The 18,304-nt window shown below is 37.1% G+C and overlaps 1 protein-coding gene across 1 annotated transcript; it reads right to left on the bottom strand.

Annotated features, from left to right (window-relative positions):
* Nucleotides 1-3,811: 3,811 nt before the first annotated feature.
* LOC107813982 (uncharacterized) lies at nt 3,812-8,274 on the bottom strand. Its single transcript, XM_016639304.2, has 4 exons — nt 7,800-8,274; nt 7,628-7,708; nt 4,503-4,642; nt 3,812-4,406 (listed from the first exon to the last, which is right to left on the bottom strand). Exons 1-4 carry the CDS (start codon nt 8,112-8,114, stop codon nt 4,160-4,162), a joined length of 783 nt encoding a protein of 260 aa, XP_016494790.1. The 5' UTR covers nt 8,115-8,274; the 3' UTR covers nt 3,812-4,159.
* Nucleotides 8,275-18,304: the final 10,030 nt, after the last annotated feature.

The following is an 18,304-nucleotide window of genomic DNA, read 5'->3' as shown; positions in this document are numbered from 1 at the left end:
ATTGGCCTATAAGGCCATACCAGTATCCGTATATATGACATCTGTCTACAAGCCTCTAAGAGTACATAAATATCATAAAGGTCGGGACAGAGCCCCGCCATACCAAACAATACATATTCAAATCATACTGACCAAATAGACAACTCCGGAGCAAGTGGAGTGCATAAACACCTTCTACCGAGCTGATAACCTACTAGGAGAACTCTCAACCTGTCTACCGGGACCTGCGGGCATGAAACACAGTGTCCCTAGGATAAAGGGATGTCAGTACAAATAATGTACCGAGTATGTAAGGAATAAAAATTAGTAAATAATAGACATGAGAGAAACATGGAGTAAAGAACTCAACCTGTAATTCTGAATAGCTCTGTGAATCATGAAAATTTATAATATCATGTATGTGTGTATAAATGACATACTATGCATAGGTATATGTGTACATAACATCATCAAGCTTCTGAGGGCATCCCATCATATCATCTCGGCCACTGTGGGCAAAATCATCAACGTATACTGGCTGATCAGATGGTGGTGCGTATATAATGCCTTAACCTTTTCCCATATTATATATACATATAATATATGCGTTTATAACTCCTTCTGGTCATGGGTCAATGTACATGTATAAATGCATAAAATGCATAAGAAATACGTTAATAAGATTTCTCGAATATCATAAAATCAATATGCCTTTCGGACAAACTTTATCAAATACGTATTTTTCTGAGACCCATGAATAGAGGATATAATAATAATTCACACGGGGAATCAAGAATATAGAAACCCTAGTATTTCTATGAATAGAGTCATTTATGAAAGTTGCGTACTTTGCTCGTTTCGTTTGTATCATTTGGATCATGCCAAAAGAAAGAAGGGATAGCCTTAACATACCTTAAATCTGTTGATTCCTTAATACCTTCCAAGAAATTCTTCAAACAACTCAATTTAATCTACCACATCTAAGGAGATTCAAAATCAGTGCTAAGTAAAGGCTAAGTCCTCAACTTAAACTAGCAGCTCGTTTACGTAAATTTGGGCAACATCTCCCCTGTAACTAGGCCCTCATCCAATACCATATGCCAACAGCAACAAGAACACAACAATAACAACATGTAACCATCATTTCCCAACCTTATTTCCATCACAATATACCACAAAATAGCCCACATACCCTAATCACTTCATGCATAAAACGACAACCAAAGTAGTGTCAAACAACTTTAAAAAATGTAACGACGAACAACCAGCCCACCATTCCGTCATTATGTGGTGTTTATCCACATCATTTGTCCTCCAAAACTCCATTAAATAGTAGAAAAATATACAGCCCAAAGGCAACACAAAACAGCCCACAAAACAGTCCACTGCAAGTTAAATAACTCGAACTCACGGCTTCCGATCACCGTCCCGTGAGTTCTAACTATTAGGAAACGAATTTATTAACATTCCTTGATATTTAAACACTTAAATACAGAAAGTACACATTTTCTTAACTATGAATTACCTTCCAAAACTCAAACTACAAAGAAAAATAAAGGCGATATAGCGATACTTACGTCGTAGGGATCGTTTTAATGTTATCGCTTCTTGATTCGGTGTCCGGGATGATAATATTGTTTGAAGCTCTTGTATAGAGCTTAAGAGTAAAGTTAGGGGTGTTATTTGAGAGTGCTCTCTGGAAAAATGGAGAAAGAGACGAGATGGGATGCAAATATCCCAATTGTTTTAAAAGTCATAAAGGCGATACTTGGCACCCTATGATTGGTCCTTCTTCCAACGCTTATAACTTTTTATCCGGATATCGTATGAATGAACGGTTAAGTGCATTGAAAACTATATTCCAAGACCTTCAATTTGATATATAATATATCCCAAAAAGACCTCATATAGAACACTAAATATATTTCTCAAAAAGCTCTGTTACATGGCAAATCCTTAGTCGGTGTTTCCGCAACTTTAATCCGATTTTTCTCAAACTTCATATTTTCTATCCAAACATAATATATAGCCATATTATGACTTTAAAATTATTTAAATCATGATTAACAAGTCTCATATTCATTACGTCACCTTGGGACGCACAGGGTGTAACACAACCCCACCCCTACCCCCGGCCACCCTAAATATATGAGAATATTATTTAGATTATTTTCTTTTCATGATGTAGAAAAAGTATTTTTGGCTTTTAACTTATAAGCTACTTTTTAGAAGCCAATCCAAACACCCATTTAGTACATATGAGTTAAAAGTTTTTCCTGTCGTTAGTTCTAAGGGTGTCAATGGTTCGGTTTGGACAGTTATTTTCTAAAATTTATACCATACCAATTTTTCGGTTATTCTATTATGCATAACCAAAATTAAACTTTTTGAAATCGTCTCAATCATGTCGGTTTCTCTTTGGTATCAGTACGGTTCGGTTAATTTTCGGTATTTTTTTAAAATATCATGTAAAATTCACTAGTAGAAGTAGAATGCAATAACATACGTACTTTTATAAGACTTGGCAAACTCTCTAGATATTTTTACTCTTTAAAGGGTGATGAATTAAGAAAATATTAAAGATGGCTAGAGTTTAAATCCATCAACTATTCTACAGAAGCATAAAAGAAACTAAACAAAGATATTAGCCGAGCGAAGATATTATCCAAGCTGGAACTCAAGAATAAAGTGTATAGAAGATTAAATATTCAAAAAGATAAATCTAAATCATATGAAAGAAAACACATTCAATACATTGTAATTTGCTACTAATAGCTAGAATAGCTTGTGTCTTGCTAGTGAATATGTTAGAAATAATCTAGTTTCAATAGGAGTAGCATTATATGTTTGTGAATTAAGATTTTGAGTTTAATTACTTGTTTGCTTGTAACCGTTTTCACAATTCCAAGGCCCAAAGAAAATTTTAATACATTATTATTCTTAAACTTAATATATAGATATGTTTTTCACATCTAAATTTATTCGATACGGTTCGGTATTTTTTCGGTTTATTTTTATAAAATAAAAAAAACCTACCTTAATTATCGGTACAGTTATAGATTTATATAAAAGCTTACACTTTTATTAAAAGAAACCTAGAAATCGATTCGGTACGGTTCGGTCAGTTTAGTCGATTTTTAAATATCCATTGACACCCCTAGTTAGTTCGCCTCTTCTAACTATTGCAATTTCATTGGAAAAAAGAAAAGAAAAAAACTAACTGCATCTACACAATTCTCCCGCAGGCATGATACCTAATGTATTGAGGTCTCTAATGTGCATTAGGTTTTTTTCTTTCTTTTTGTTCACCTTTTATTTCCCTTGTGACAAACATTTAATAGGGTATGAACATGCTAGTTTCTTTTGGAAAGCCAAGTTGCCTTTTGCTGTTAAAACTCGTACGGGAAAGTTAATCACCAATTCTAAATGGAGCAAAAATTCCATCTTGGAAAGAAGAGCAAATGGACAAAGTTGCAACTCAACAACTTCAAGAGGAACTTTGGTTGAATATGGTTACTATACCAAATTATACACTAATCATTTTAGAGTCACGAGACTACCCAATCTAGTATTCATTTCTACAGAACTATCAATCTAAACTTCTAGTAGTATAAATGTCAAACTAGTTTATTTTAGAAAAAAAAAAAAAGATAAAAGAAGAAAAAAAACATAAGCGGGACGGGGCGGGTTGACAACAGAAAAAATGACTATGCGACACGGGACAGGTTGAGATTTTTGTGGGTTTTGCCAAACCCGCCCCGCCTCCGCCCCGCCTCCGCCCCATTGCCATCCCTTGCACATCTTTAAGTTCTTTATTTCCATGCACGATGAAGGAGTATATATGAGCTATAAATTATTTGATCAACAAAACCCGAAACACTACAAAGCTTGACCCATGTTTCTTGGTATATTTTACTGAGACCTACCATACAGTATGACTTATCACCCAGGAAGAAAGAATGTAGCTCCAAAATCACAATCTCTACACTTTTGACTTTGTGGAGCCAGGAAACAATGTAATTTTATGCCTAGCTGATGCCAAGAACTAAAAGATTAAGAGATGCTCCAAAGAAACGGCGAACACTGACTAGTTCAGCTCCTCTACAAAATGGTGCTAACGGCTTCACTCACTTTTAGCCTTGAACTTTCTGTGTCACTAGTCATTATGATTCTTGTTTAGTCAAAGGGGCAAAAGTTCTTGCGGATCTCTTGAGTTCATGGACATAATGCACAGCCAATGAGGGAGGAAAAAATATATTCCCAAAAACACAAGGACTCCAAGATCAGCCTCTTCACCTACTGCTGGTCGACGAGGACGAACCAAGTACATTTGAGTTGCACACCATAAGCAGTATAAGGTAGCAATTACCAAGATCAGCTTGACAGAATTGATAACGCGTAACTTGAGCAGTTTCAGTGGCTTCACTCTGCAAGATAATTACGTCCCAAAGATGACATGTTAATGACAGACCAAGCAACTGGAAACAAAACAAAATCTCATTGAATAATTCATCAGCAAACACCTGTTGATGTAAATAAAGTCGGCGATCAAGCAGGTACATAAAATAGCAATCACAACAACAGCATCTGGATTGATCGGTGCACGACCTTCCCACCAACCTGTGCTCAATACCCAAGTGTACATAGTAGACTTTCCATTTTCCTGTTACAAGAGGAACAAGGAATTAAGCAAAAAGGGCTATTGCTGAATTCAGGTGGTAGAGAAAGAGTTTGCACTAAAAGCAAAGAAAAGATGCACTTTCTTGGAAACACCATGAAAACAGGTGATTCTGAGATCACTATGACGTTTCTTAGAGAACCTCACCAATTAAGCCCCACGAACTATAACATGGAAGGAGGTGACTTCACTACTTAAAATAACAATCCATGCTTCCAAATAATAATAAAGTTTCCTCCTTTGTCTATGATAGTACATACAATTTCCAATTGCCACCTCCCTTTTTTCATATAACAGAAGATTCCAGACTAGCTTAATTGCACCTCAACAATTCCACCGGGTACTTGCTATCTCCCACCAGCAAAAATATCAGGCTCTAATTACCACCTCCCTTTTTAGGCCTTTGGAGGTTTTTCAATAGCCTCCCTTGAGGATTAACTTATCAATTTGACAAGATTCAGTACTATAGTTTTTTCCTTTCATCTCTCAAATCACCAATAAAAAAACATGTTTATAGGTAGAAATTGTGGTTATACTTTTTTCATAAGTGAAGTTATGGTTATAAATGTATCTGGAAAATATTTTCCAACTTTCTCATGCTTGGTTGGCTTAAATATTCGGGAAAATATTTTTCTCATGAACTCATTTTCCTCCAATTGAACGAAAATATTTTTCCTATCCTTTTTCAATCTTCCCCAACCCTATTCCCCACCCCATCAACCCCACCCCCAACCACCCCGCACTCGCACCCCCCACCCACTACCCTCAAACCCCCACCCTCCCACCCCGCCTCCCAACCCCCCTTACGCCTTCACCAATGGTGTTTGCATAAATTATATATTTTTAAAAAAATTATTTTCTACTCACTAATTTTCCAGAAAAAATTTTCCACTCACCAACCAAACATGGTTAAAGAAGTGACAAAACTATTCCTTTTCCGGAAAACATTTCCAAGGAAAACATTTTCCTCCATACCAAACACACGCGTAGTCCGAATAACTCTCTTCTTTTCCAAGGCAAGGACGTTTCTCTAGAAATAAATGAACCTTTTTAAGCTTTTTCTGTATAATTCTGTTATTTCTTTTTTCTTTTCTTTTTTGGATTGTTTATACAACCACCCAGTAATATCTCACGTGTGGGGTCTGGGGAGGGTAGTGTGTACGCAGACCTTACCCCTACCCGGGGGTAGAGGTTGTTTCCGAAAGACCCTCGACACAAGGAGATGAAAAAGAGGCAATGGAACAATAATAACCACATACATCATGAAGACAGTGCCAGCAACCTAAGAATCAGAAAAATAAATGGAAAAGGCAGTATCGATAATCAGAACAATGGAAAGGTACTAGGCAATCGGAGCCGAAAACAGTACAAACACAACAAGTACCGCTAACAATCTAAAGCAAGACAGTACGAACTAGCCTAACACCAACGGGGAAGAAAAGCGCTCAACTACCTACTAACCTATGACCCTAATGCTCGCCCTCCAAACCTTCCTATCTAAGGTCATGCCCTCGATGAGCTGGAGTCGCTTTGGGGGATGAAGGGGGAAGGATACGGGCGCAACCAACTCCTCATGTATGGTCCCTATTTACCTCATCCTCTCCCACGCTCTGTCTTGAAGGTTTACAGATGTGAGGATAGTCATTTATATGCCTTCTCCAGTAGTACATAGCCCAAGTAAAACTTGTAGAAGCTAATTAAAAAAGTTGGCCACGATATAACCATTATTGCCAAACTATCTTTGCTACAACAAAATTCTCTTCAGAGACTCAAATCTTTTAGAGTAGATATGAATAGGTCCACTCTTTACTTTAATCATACAACAACAGACAACAGTACTCATACAATGTGGATTGACAAAGCCACTCCTTTAGCAAAAGTTATCAACCAGTTAGATAACCATATTCAAGATATTACAAACAACATAAAACATATCGTTAAACATATCTAACAAAATTCTATTGTGTGACAAACTCTTCAACAATCAACGAGTATGCAATTATCGGAACCACTTCTATCATTTCCCTGTTACGCACCTGTTCCAAACTTCCTGAAAAGATAAATAGCTGATGTTCATGTCAGGTTAGAAATTCCTTGGTTCTTTTTCCACGGAAAGCGACTCAGTAGAAATAGCAAATCTATTCTGAACCCAGGTTTTTTAGGAGATATTCTAAAGTTATTTGCTGCTCAATAGTACCTAATGGCCTTTTTGCTAGGCGCATCACTCAAAATGCAATCCTTATGGGTTATAATTTGAGGAAGGAATATACCATAAGTTTGTTGGTGCTTCATGTGCAAGTGTAAAGAGGTAGAGAACTCATCTATTAATTCACTGCCGTAAGGCTTCTGTATGCTGGTGACTCATTTTGTCTCTTTTTAATGTTCCACGGGTTGCTCCAGCAGATGTTATTTGGATAGTTAAAATATTCATCTTAGGAGAGATAGAAGAAAGACTTGGCATATAGCACCTTTCCATGTGCTTTGATCAATCTGGAGGGAAGAAATCACCATAGACTTTTGATGGTGTGGCAAATGCTACTTGGAAATCAAGAGTTCTTCAGTTTTTTGGTAAATTTTAGGAGTAAAGGATAATTTTTTCGATGTATAGATGCCTGGCTTGATTTACTGGAGGCTTTGAACCTCAACTACTAGTTAATTCCTTTCTAAGCAATCTCCTTGGCCCCATTTAGCTCAGCAAAATTGACTGATCAAAATTAAAAGAAACGAAATTTCTCTTTTATGAAGCTGCTAGGACCTTGTGGACTCTAAATTAAACAAGGACCAGAGCCAAATTTTTTGCAGGCACGATCAGAACCGTAGCTGTGCTAAACCTTTAATGCAATTCTATACTACACTGCGATTCAATAACACAAATAGCTCAAAAACACTATACTATATATTACACCAAAGTTTTCATAAAAGGGCCAGCGTAAAATTATAGTAGCTCACAAAAAAATGACCATATGTTACCTCAAACAAATGGTCCAAGAAAAAATGTGACAAAGAGCCTGCAGCGACCAGGAATAAGCACTGTTTCCTGGTTAACGGCACCTATTGCATTAAAAGAACATAATTTAGGGGCAATTCAATCAAAATTGTTTATAAACAAATAGATAGAGAAGCAGAGAGTTGAGGGGCTGACCCCAGAAGCGGAATCAAGTAAACCCTTCTTGAGGAGGAATTTGGAGGCGGTGCTGTAAAGCATGGACATGGGAATACCAAGAATAAGGATGTAATAAAAAGGGTCATGGATCCACGGCTCGATTGCATAACCCAAAGCACTGCCTAATCCAAGGGTGGAAGTTAGCCACTCGGAGAAAGATCCAATGTCCGGCCCAAAGAAAGCGTTGATTGAATAGGTGAGGCAGTGATGAGGACTGAACCGGCCATTAGATATACTCATCAGACCTAAGCCAGACCCCAATGTGTACATCATGTGCGGTCCTGGACCTGGCATCTTTGTCTTTGTTAATTCTGTGCATACAGAGAGAGCTTACACTGATGGATTTGTGCAACAAAAAAGATTTGATCTTAGAATCTTAATTGTTGAAAGGTCATGGATGATAGCTCCAAAGCACATCAACATTCATTTCCAATTTACCCCTCGTGAAAAAGTCGTATTAGCTTACCTACAGTATCGGAGTATTATTAATTTTGGGCGTCTTTTTTGGCCTTCGGTCATAGTTTTGCTTTGGAAAGTGCTAAATATATCCCTGTATTATTTATCATTCTTTTCACTTTTACTTTTATTTTTATTCTTTTAAGAGAAATAACCGAATCCTAAAATTAATATTAATATATTTTCTACAAAATCATTAATCGATTGTAATTATTGAGAGTTGCCATGTTGTTTTTTTTATATTTTATATTTGTAAATGATTTTTTTCAATTTTATAAGCAAATTTAGGTTTCTTATGACTTTTTTTAATTAGGGGTGGACGTTCGGGCAGTTCGGATTGAATATGAAAATTTCGATTTTCGGAATGAAGAAATAACAAATCAAATCCAATCCAAATAAGCTCAGATTGGATCGGATTTTTTAAGTTCGATTTCGGATTAGTCGGTTTGGATATTTTGGATTTTCGATTTTAAGCTTTAAGTGGAGACGTTTCTTCTTTTTATAAAAATGAATATCCAAATGAAGTACTCATGTTAAATTGCCTGAAAAGTTCCTCATTCTCATCGCAATCATCCAAATAAAGTATTCAAGTAATAAAATTATTATCAAGAAAATGCAGCAGAGACATTAATACGGCCGATAAGAAGTAGAAATAGTAAAATCATTTCCAAATAGAAAGTATTCTGACAGTAACATAGTAATTAATATTGAATATATGAGATAATATATTATAGGTAGAGTATTAAACTTATTACTATTGGCATATGGATAATGGACTAAATATAAAGTATAAATATTTCGTATTTTCGGATATCTAAAAATTCAAAGTACCAAATCAAATATCTAATCCGAAATCCAAAAATTTTAAAAATTAAATCCAAAATCCAATCTATAATCCAAAAATCCAAACTAAAATTCAAACAATTCGGATTTCGGTTTGAATTTTAGATTTGCCCAAACTATGCCCACCCCTATTTTTAATACTTTATAGTTAAATCGGTAAATCCCAAAAGTTGGTATACTACACTAATCATGGTATACCAATGTGTAATATACCAAGAATATGACAATATCATCATTCAATAGTAATTATGGTATACAAATATGTAGTACACCAAGAATATTACACATACCATTTAACATATTCAAACAATGTATTCATGATTCAACACTACTCATGGTATACCAATGTGTAGTATATCAAGAATTGGGTATATCACTTAACATGCTCAAACAAAGAATACCACGATTCAACACTAAATGTGGTATACCAAGAATATTAGGTATATCATTTAATATACTCAAACAAAGTACACTATGATTCAACTGTAAGCATGGTATTCTACACAGTGTAACAAGAATATCATGAATACCAATTAACATACCGATAATCATAGTATCGTGCTTAAATTGTAACTATGGTGTATTATAAAGTATATCAAGAATATTATGAATACCATTTAACATATCAGTAATCATAATATACCATGATTCACCTATAACTTATACTAATAATACCTGGAGCTTTTGTTTTATTTTATATATTTAGTAAATAACAGGTATTACTCTAAAATATTTATTATATACCTTTTAACTTGTAATTAATCAATTATACGAAATTATGAAGCAACAAAAAGATAAATCTAAAAAAGGAAGAAAGAAACTAATTGACATGCCAACACAATCATACTTAGATTGTTAATCTAAATAATTAATCAGGATGTTATACAAATGTTAGCTAGTACAATATGAAGCTTACACATACTCATGTGAAGAATACATATGTCTATTCCATATTACAACAACACACCAAACTCATGTGACAATACAAAGCTCAATGAGCTTTGCTTCTTCAACTCTCTGTTTTGAATCCGTAGCTATGTGTAGTGTATCTTTGTGCAATTAGAACTATAAGTCTTTCCCTTTCTCACCAAATAAGTTGCTTCGTTCAACTTTAAATCAAAATTTACATGAACTAATTAAACCCAATAAAAGATTATATTTCTCTAACATAATGCATAATGTTTATATTCGTAGTACCTAAACATCACATGCTAAAAATAACTTTTTTCAATGTATACTCTATATATATATATAAATATATGGGATCCACAAACAGCAATCTCAGTCAACTCGCTACTAACGCAGTCGAGTTGATTCAATATCATATTTTCTCTCTTCTCTCTCTCTTATTATCCCATCACTCACCAAACCACCGGTATCCGCTGCTGCCTAGGATTAGGGGTGACAATTTGAGTCCAAATCCATTCAACCCATCCAACCGGCCCAGAGATTAATGGGTTTGACTATAATATTTTAGCTCATGGGTCTATTTGGGATGAGCCCAAGTTAACCTATTATTTTTTATTCTGACTCATGAAGTAGCACAAATACAACCCATGAAGTTCACCCTAAAACAAAGGGATCTCAACCCAACTTATCTAAAAAATTACTTAGTTACCACATCATTAGTTTTTGTATTTAAGTTTAAAAATGAGAATCAAGGTATTTAAGTTTTATGGTGTGTTTGGTATGACAGAAAATAGTTTTTCAAAAAAATGTTTACTTTTTTTTTATTTTCAATTTTCTGTTTTCTATTTTTTCGTTTTTATGCACCACTCACCCCTTCAATCCCTTCAACCCCACCCCCGCAAATTTTTTTTTATTTTACTTTTTTTTATATTTTTAATTTTTAATTTTTAATTTTTTCGTTTTTCTGCACCACCCACCCACCCCAACCCCCTACCCCCACCCAACCAGCAAAATATTTTTCAACTTACACATTTTAAATACTAATTTGTTATTTAAGAAAATATATTTTGATTCTCAAAATATATTTACCTTTTATACATAGGTGTATAAAAGGTAAAATGCTTTGTTTATGCAAGATGGGCATGGTTCTAAAACATGGGTCAAGTTTGATGGGTTGAGTTATGATCCATTGTTTAGCCTATCTTGACCCAATCCATCTTAGCCCAAGTACACTTTGGGCTGGATTGGACAATGACCCATTTATTGACCTAACCCATCTTGACCCGCCCAAATTCAGCCCAACAAGTCCATTTGCCACCCCTACCTACGATGACGACGAAGACCTCATCTTCCTCGAAGACGCGACAAAAAATACTATTGCATTTAGTTCGTTATCAAACTTCTGAGTTTGATTTTTGGTTCTTGAACTCTAATTTTATAGTTCTAGGTTCCGCTTTTCAAAGAGTTCAATTAGGATTCTGAGTTATTATTGCTTTTCTGCAGCAAATTTTATTTTTTGACAAGCTATTCAATGTTCTACCGAAATGAAAAATTTACGTAATGGCCATGGTCCGTTGGTTGAGAGACGAAAAAATATGGATGTGAAGAGGTTGTAGTGGAATTAGGTTTGTAGAGGAGTCATTTTTTTCTCTATAGAGTTCTAAACTTACTTTTGTAGAAGAGGGGAACTAATTTTGAAATAGACTTTTTGTAACGACCCGACCTGTCGTTTTGAACTTTAGTATGTCGCTCTGTACTTTGAGACCTCGAGTAGCTTCAAATCATGCATTATAACTTGCATATGTAGTTGGTTTTGATTTTCGAGAAGTTGAGAATTGATTTTGAAAAATAATTCTCAATTCGAAAGTTATAGGTTGAATGTGCAAAGTTTGACTTGGAGTGAACTTTGTTATTATCGGACTCCAGATGGTGTTCTAGGATCTTGGATAGGTTCATTTAGTTAGTCAAAACTTCTGTGTGAAATTTTGTCGTAATCCGGAATGTCTAAGTGTTATTCAGATACGTTCGGCGAAGCATGAAGGTTTGAAAGTTAAAAGAGTTTAAGAAGTTAAGTTTGATCTTTAATTCTTGGTTTCGATATTGTAATTCGTGTTCCGAGCCTTTGTACAAGTTTACATAGGGTATACAAACTTGTTAGATTGATTGGACGGGGTCCCTCGGACCTCGGGTGAGTTTCGGGGTAGTTTCAGACCACTTTTAGGCATTTTTTGAGATGTTGATAACTATAACTGATCACAGGGGTGTGAATCGCGATCGCGGAGGTCTGGTCCGCAATCGCGAAGAGCAAAGTGCAATTTAGAGCTTGTGAATCGCGATCACGGAGGGTAGGGACACGATCGCGTAAAAGGAAATTTTTGCTGCCAGTGGTCTGATTTTGGGAGCTTATATCTTGCAATCTATAAGAAATTTGGAGATGATCTAAAAATAAAAGTTGTAGCCTTTGAATCCAGTTTTCAGAAAAATAAACCTTTTGTCATTTGGAATTTTATACAAAACCTTATGGTCATTATACCGTAGAGGAAAACATAAATTATACATCGGGATCGCATGCCTTCTTGGTCGCGATCGCGATGAAGAAAATGATGCTGGAATATTTGTTAACCGTGAGCGCGTGGCTAGTGACCGCGACCGCCACGAAGGAGGCCTGGTAGGAGTATTAAACATCCAATTTCAGAATTTTGACTTTATTTCTTCACATTTATGTTCTTGGAGCACAAGTAGGGCAATTTGGAGTGATTCTTGCAGACCATTTTCGCCATTTAATTTATCACAAGGTATTTGACCACAAAATTGGATATGGAATTGGGAATAAATTATATATTTGAGTACATTGTGCTATGAATAAAATTTATCTTCGAGAATTTTTGGAATCCAGGCACGCGAATCGAGGGTTGACTTTGTAGACTTTTCGTGTGGAGATGAGAATTTGTGATGACCTAAAAGGTCATCTTTAAATTTAATAATTATTTCTGTGTCCTAAGATTTCGAAAAACACTATTCATCATTCCTCAACTTGCGTGCGCAATCCGTATGATTTTCCGGAAAGTTTTTATATGAAATATTGATTAAACTATGAAATAGAGCCTTAAAACTCAACTGAGTTGACTTTGGTCAATATTTTGAGCAAACATACTCGGATAAGTATTTTGACAGTTCCGGTAGTTTCGTATCGTGATTTGAGGCTTGGGTGTATGCTCGAAATTTAATTTGGAGGTACCTAACTCGAGTTATCGCATGTTGTCAAAATGTTTAAGTTTAAAGGTTTAATGACTTAAGAGATTTGACTAATATTTGACTTTGTTGATACCGGGTCCGTTTTTTGGTTTCGGAACCCGATATAGTTCCATTACTATATATATGACTTGTCTGCCACATTTGGTGAGAAACGAAACTGGTTTGACGTAAGTCGGACGTTCTGTTGTGAAAATAGAAGTTTTAAAATTTTCTTGAAAATTTTATTTGATTTGGTGTCCGATTCGTAGTTCTAGGCGTTATTTTGGTATTTTGTTCATGCGAACTAGTTTGTATGAGATTTTTGGACTTGTGTGCATAATTAGTTTGGAGCCTTGAGGGCTCGGGCGAGTTTCGGATAGGCTACGGGTGTTTTGAAACTTAGAAAAATCTGGTTTTTGGCTTCAACTGATATCTGGTGTGTTCTTCTTCGCGTTCGCGAAGGTACTCTCGCGAACGCGAAGAGTAAACTGGGGCATGGTGATTTTCTTAATCGTGAACACGGTAGCTGGGTCGTGAACGCGAAGCAATGGGGGCCTTACCCTTTGCGAACGCGACCAGCTTCTCGCGAACGCCACCAGCTTCCCGCGAACGCAAAGCTTTAGAGACTTGGGGGGAAGGGTCAGTCATTCTTCTATGCGAACGCGAAGGACAGGGGGGAGAAGCCTTCGCAAACGCGAAGAAGGACTCGCGAACACGAAAGCCACTCGGGCTGCTGCTCATCGCGAACGCGAAGAAGGCCTGACGCCCAGACCTTAAAATAGAACCAAAATGAGATTTTTCCGATTTTTCACAAACCCTCAATTAGAACTCGGTTTAGGGGCGATTTCAAAAGAATTTTTCACGATTTTGAACTGGGTAAGTGTTCTTTATCATATAGTGATTATATTTCATAAATCTAAGTTTATATTTATCATTTATTTCATATTTAGATGGGAGAAATTAGAATTTTTGTAAAACTTTCCAAAAATAAAAATTTAAGATTTGAAGGTCCATTTGACATCGGAATTTGATAATTTTTATATGGTTGGACTCATCTCGGAATGGGTGTTCGGATTTCGTAAGTTTTTTTTGAGATTCGAGACGTGGGTCCCACCGATAAATTTTGAGATAAATTTCGGATTTTAATCCGAAATATTAGTAAATTCATATGAAATTAATTCCTACGATTTCTATTGAGTGTATTGAATTGTTTATGACTAGATTTGAGGATTTCAGACATGAATTCGCGAGGCAAAGGTTTATTCGATTCTTGAATTTGGTTGCAAAGCGAGGTAAGTGTCGTGGTTAACCTTGACTTGAGGGAATTGAACCCTCAAATTATTTGTTATGTGAAATGCATGTGAATGACGTATAGGCGAGGTGACAAATGTCTATACACCATCAAATTAATTGTTTGCATAATTACTTGAAAAATCATAAATCGTTTTAAATCATGAATTAATTATTATATTAATTATTTCTCTCGTGTTCTTAGCTCAATATCATGTCTTGAATCCATGAGATAATTGCTACATGCTTATTTGATTTATGTGACTTAATTGCCACTTGACGTTTAGCATACTAATTATTAAAATGGCTATTACATCCTTAATTTCCATAATTAATTGCTACTTGTCATCACTTATTTCTAATAAATCATAATTATTGTAAGATTGATGTCTTATAATTTCATATTAATTGTTGCATTTATTGGAGTAATTTTTTTTATAAGAATTGGTAAATGAATATATTAGAGGAGCGGGTTGCACGCCGCAACGGAAATAAAAGTAAATATATTGGAGGAATGGGTTGCACGCCGCAATAAAATTAATTGAAATGAATATATTTGAGGACCGGGTTGCACGCCGCAACAGAATTAATTGAAATGAATATATTGGAGGAGCGGGTTGCACACCGCAACGGAATTTATTGAAAATATATAATGGGATCGGGTTGCATGCCGCAACAGAATTGAATATGAATATATTATGGGATCGGGTTGCACGCCGCAATAAATATTAATTGAAATAATAATTGGTTATGACTGCTGAGTTGGCTTCAACTGTTAAAATGAGTTACCTAATTTATTTTTATTATTGTTATTATTACTATTATTGCGTACGGGTTAATGTAAGTTACATGCCTTAGCCTCGTCACTACTTCGTCGAGGTTAGGCTTGGCACTTACCAGTACATGGGGTCAGTTGTACTGATACTACACTCTGCACTTCTTATGCAGATTTCTAAGTTGGTCCTAGCGACGTACTATAGACTTTCTCAGATTTCAGCTACCCAGAGGAGACTTGAGGTATAACTGCATAACGTCCGCAGTTCTAAAGTCCCCGTCTACTTTATTTTAGCTATGTGTTTTCTTTCAGATAACTTTATTTTATTCAGACCCTTATTTGTATCATTCTAGAAGCTCGTGTACTTGTGACTCCAGTTCTGGGATGATATTTAGATATCGCGATTATTATGGATTATTCACTTTATTTCAAACTTTATTTCTGCATTTGCTTACTTGTTATTAATTAATTTAAAATTTTGTTAAAATGGCTAGTTATATTCTAATGTTGGCTTGCCTAGCAAGTGAAATATTAGGCACCATCACGGTCCGAAGGTGGGAATTTCGGGTCGTGACAGTTGGTATCTGAGCACTAGGTTACATAGGTTTCACGAGTCACAAGCAAACTTAGTAGAGTCTGAAGGATCGGTACAGAGACGTCTGTATTTATCTTTCAGAGGCTATGAAGTTTAGGAACAATATCACTTCTTTCTTATCTTGTCGTGCGATTTTATTCTATCATCGATAATTGAACCATTCTATTCTTATTCTCTCGCAGATGGTGAGAACACGTAATATATCTATCGACGGACAGGGACCAGAGCCCCCGGTGGCAACTATGGCCAGGGGTAGAGGTCGAGGCCGAGGTCGTGCTACAGGTCGAGATAGAGGTAGAGCTCAGTCTAGAGCTTGAGCAGCCGCATCTGTTGTAGAACCTCAGGTGGATCTTCAGGAGGAGGTCCCAGTTCAGACTGTACCAGTTGGACCAGTTCAGGTCCCGGAAGAATTCATAGCTACTCTAGTGCTTCAGGACACTCTAGTCCGTTTAGTAAGTCTTATGGAGGGCGTGGCCCAGAATGGTACATTTCCAGTGGAATTAGCGGTCTCACAGGATGGGGGAGGAGCACAAACTCCCACTACTCCCTCTCTGGGGCAGATGGCTCCCCAGAATCAGGCTCCAGCAGCCCCGCCAGTTGGGGTAGTTCAGCTAGTTGTTGCGGCACAGACCGGTGATAGGCCCACAAGATCTTTCCAGTTCATTTCAGTGGTACACATTCTGAGGACCCACAAGATTATCTTGCCCGCTGCCATGAGGTGCCGTGAAACATGGGTATAGTTTAGACCAATGGGATAGATTTTGCTGTATTTCAGATCACGGGTTCTGCCAAGAGGTGGTGGAGAGATTATACATTGACCATACTAGTTGGATCGCCTGCATTGACTTGGGAGTAGTTTTCACAGCTATTTCTAGAGAAGTTCCTCCCTATCACATTGAGAGAGGATTACCGCAGGCAATTTGAGCGTCTACAGTAGAGCAGTATGACTGTTACTCAGTTTGAATCCCGTTTTGTGGATTTAGCCCGTCATGCTCCCCTTTTACTACATACTGAGGGAGAGAGAGTGAGGAGGTTTATTGAGGACTTACTCACCCTATCAGGCTTCAGATGGACAAGGAGACCGGGAGTGAGATCTCCTTTCAGGTGGTTGCTAATGTCGCGAGGAGGATCGAGATGGTTCTTGCATATAAGAGAGGGCAGAGGTCTGATAAAAGGCCTCATCAGTTCGGTGGTTTCAGTGGTGCCTCGTCTAGAGGCAGGGGTAATCTTGGTAGAGGCCATCTTCCCAAACCGTTTCATTCAGCACTTCAGACATCTCCCGGTGCTTCAGGGAGTCACGGTCCTATTATGCCTTACTATGGGCAGCCAGGATTTAGTGCACATTCATCTCCTATCAGTGCACCACCACTCTAGAGTCACTACAATGGTTATCCTGCCCGTTCGGGTCAACTTCAGCTTCAGCAACAGGATGGGTGTTATGAGTGTGAGAACATTGGTCATATCAGGAGGTATTGCCCTAGGTTGTCCAGTAACAAATTTCGGCAGGATTCTCGTGCCATCATACCAGACTCGATTTCTTCACCGCCTGCTCAGCCAACTAGAGGTAGGGGTCAAAAAACTAGAGGTGGAGGTAAGACCATTAGAGGTGGAGGTCAGACTGTTAGAGGTGGAGGACAGCCAGTTAGAGGCCATCCCAGGGAAGCAGTTCATAGTGGTGGGGCCCAGCCCCAATTTTATGCTTTTCCAGCTAGGCCTGAGGCCGAGTCATCTGATGCTGTGATCATAGGTATTATTCCAGTTTGTCAGAGAGATGCTTCAGTTCTATTGGATCTATGATATACTTATTCCTTTATGTCCTCTTATTTTGCTTCATATTTAGTTGTGCCTCGTGATTCTCTGAGTGCTTCTGTGTTTGTATCTACATCGGTAGGAGACTTTGTTGTAGTAGACCATGCCTATCATTCGTGTGTGGTTACTATTGGTAGTCTTGAGACTAGTGTAGATCTTCTACTTCTTGATATGATAGATTTTGATGTCATCTTGGGTATGGATTGGCTGTCACCTTATCATGCTATATTAGATTGTTATGCCAAGACAGTGACCCTAGCCATGCCGGGGTTACCTCGGTTATAGTGGAAAGGAACTCTTGGTCATTCTACAAGCAGGGTTATTTCTTATATGAAGGCTCGGCATATGGTCGAGAAAGGGTGTCTAGCTATTTGGCTTATATTCGTGATCCCAGTGCGGATGTTCCTTCTATGGACTCAGTAGCAGTTGTTCGTGAATTTCCAGAAGTATTTCCTGCAGATTTGCCGGGGATGCCACCCGACAGAGATATTGACTTCTGTATTGATTTAGCTCCGGGCACTCAGCCCATTTCTATCCCACCATACCGTATGGCCCTGCCGAAGTTGAAAGAAT

Source organism: Nicotiana tabacum, chromosome 22, assembly GCF_000715075.1.
Source record: "Nicotiana tabacum cultivar K326 chromosome 22, ASM71507v2, whole genome shotgun sequence".
Lineage (NCBI taxonomy): Eukaryota > Viridiplantae > Streptophyta > Magnoliopsida > Solanales > Solanaceae > Nicotiana > Nicotiana tabacum.
The sequence above is the reverse complement of the archived record's forward strand: the minus strand, read 5'-3'. Positions and strand labels throughout refer to the sequence as shown.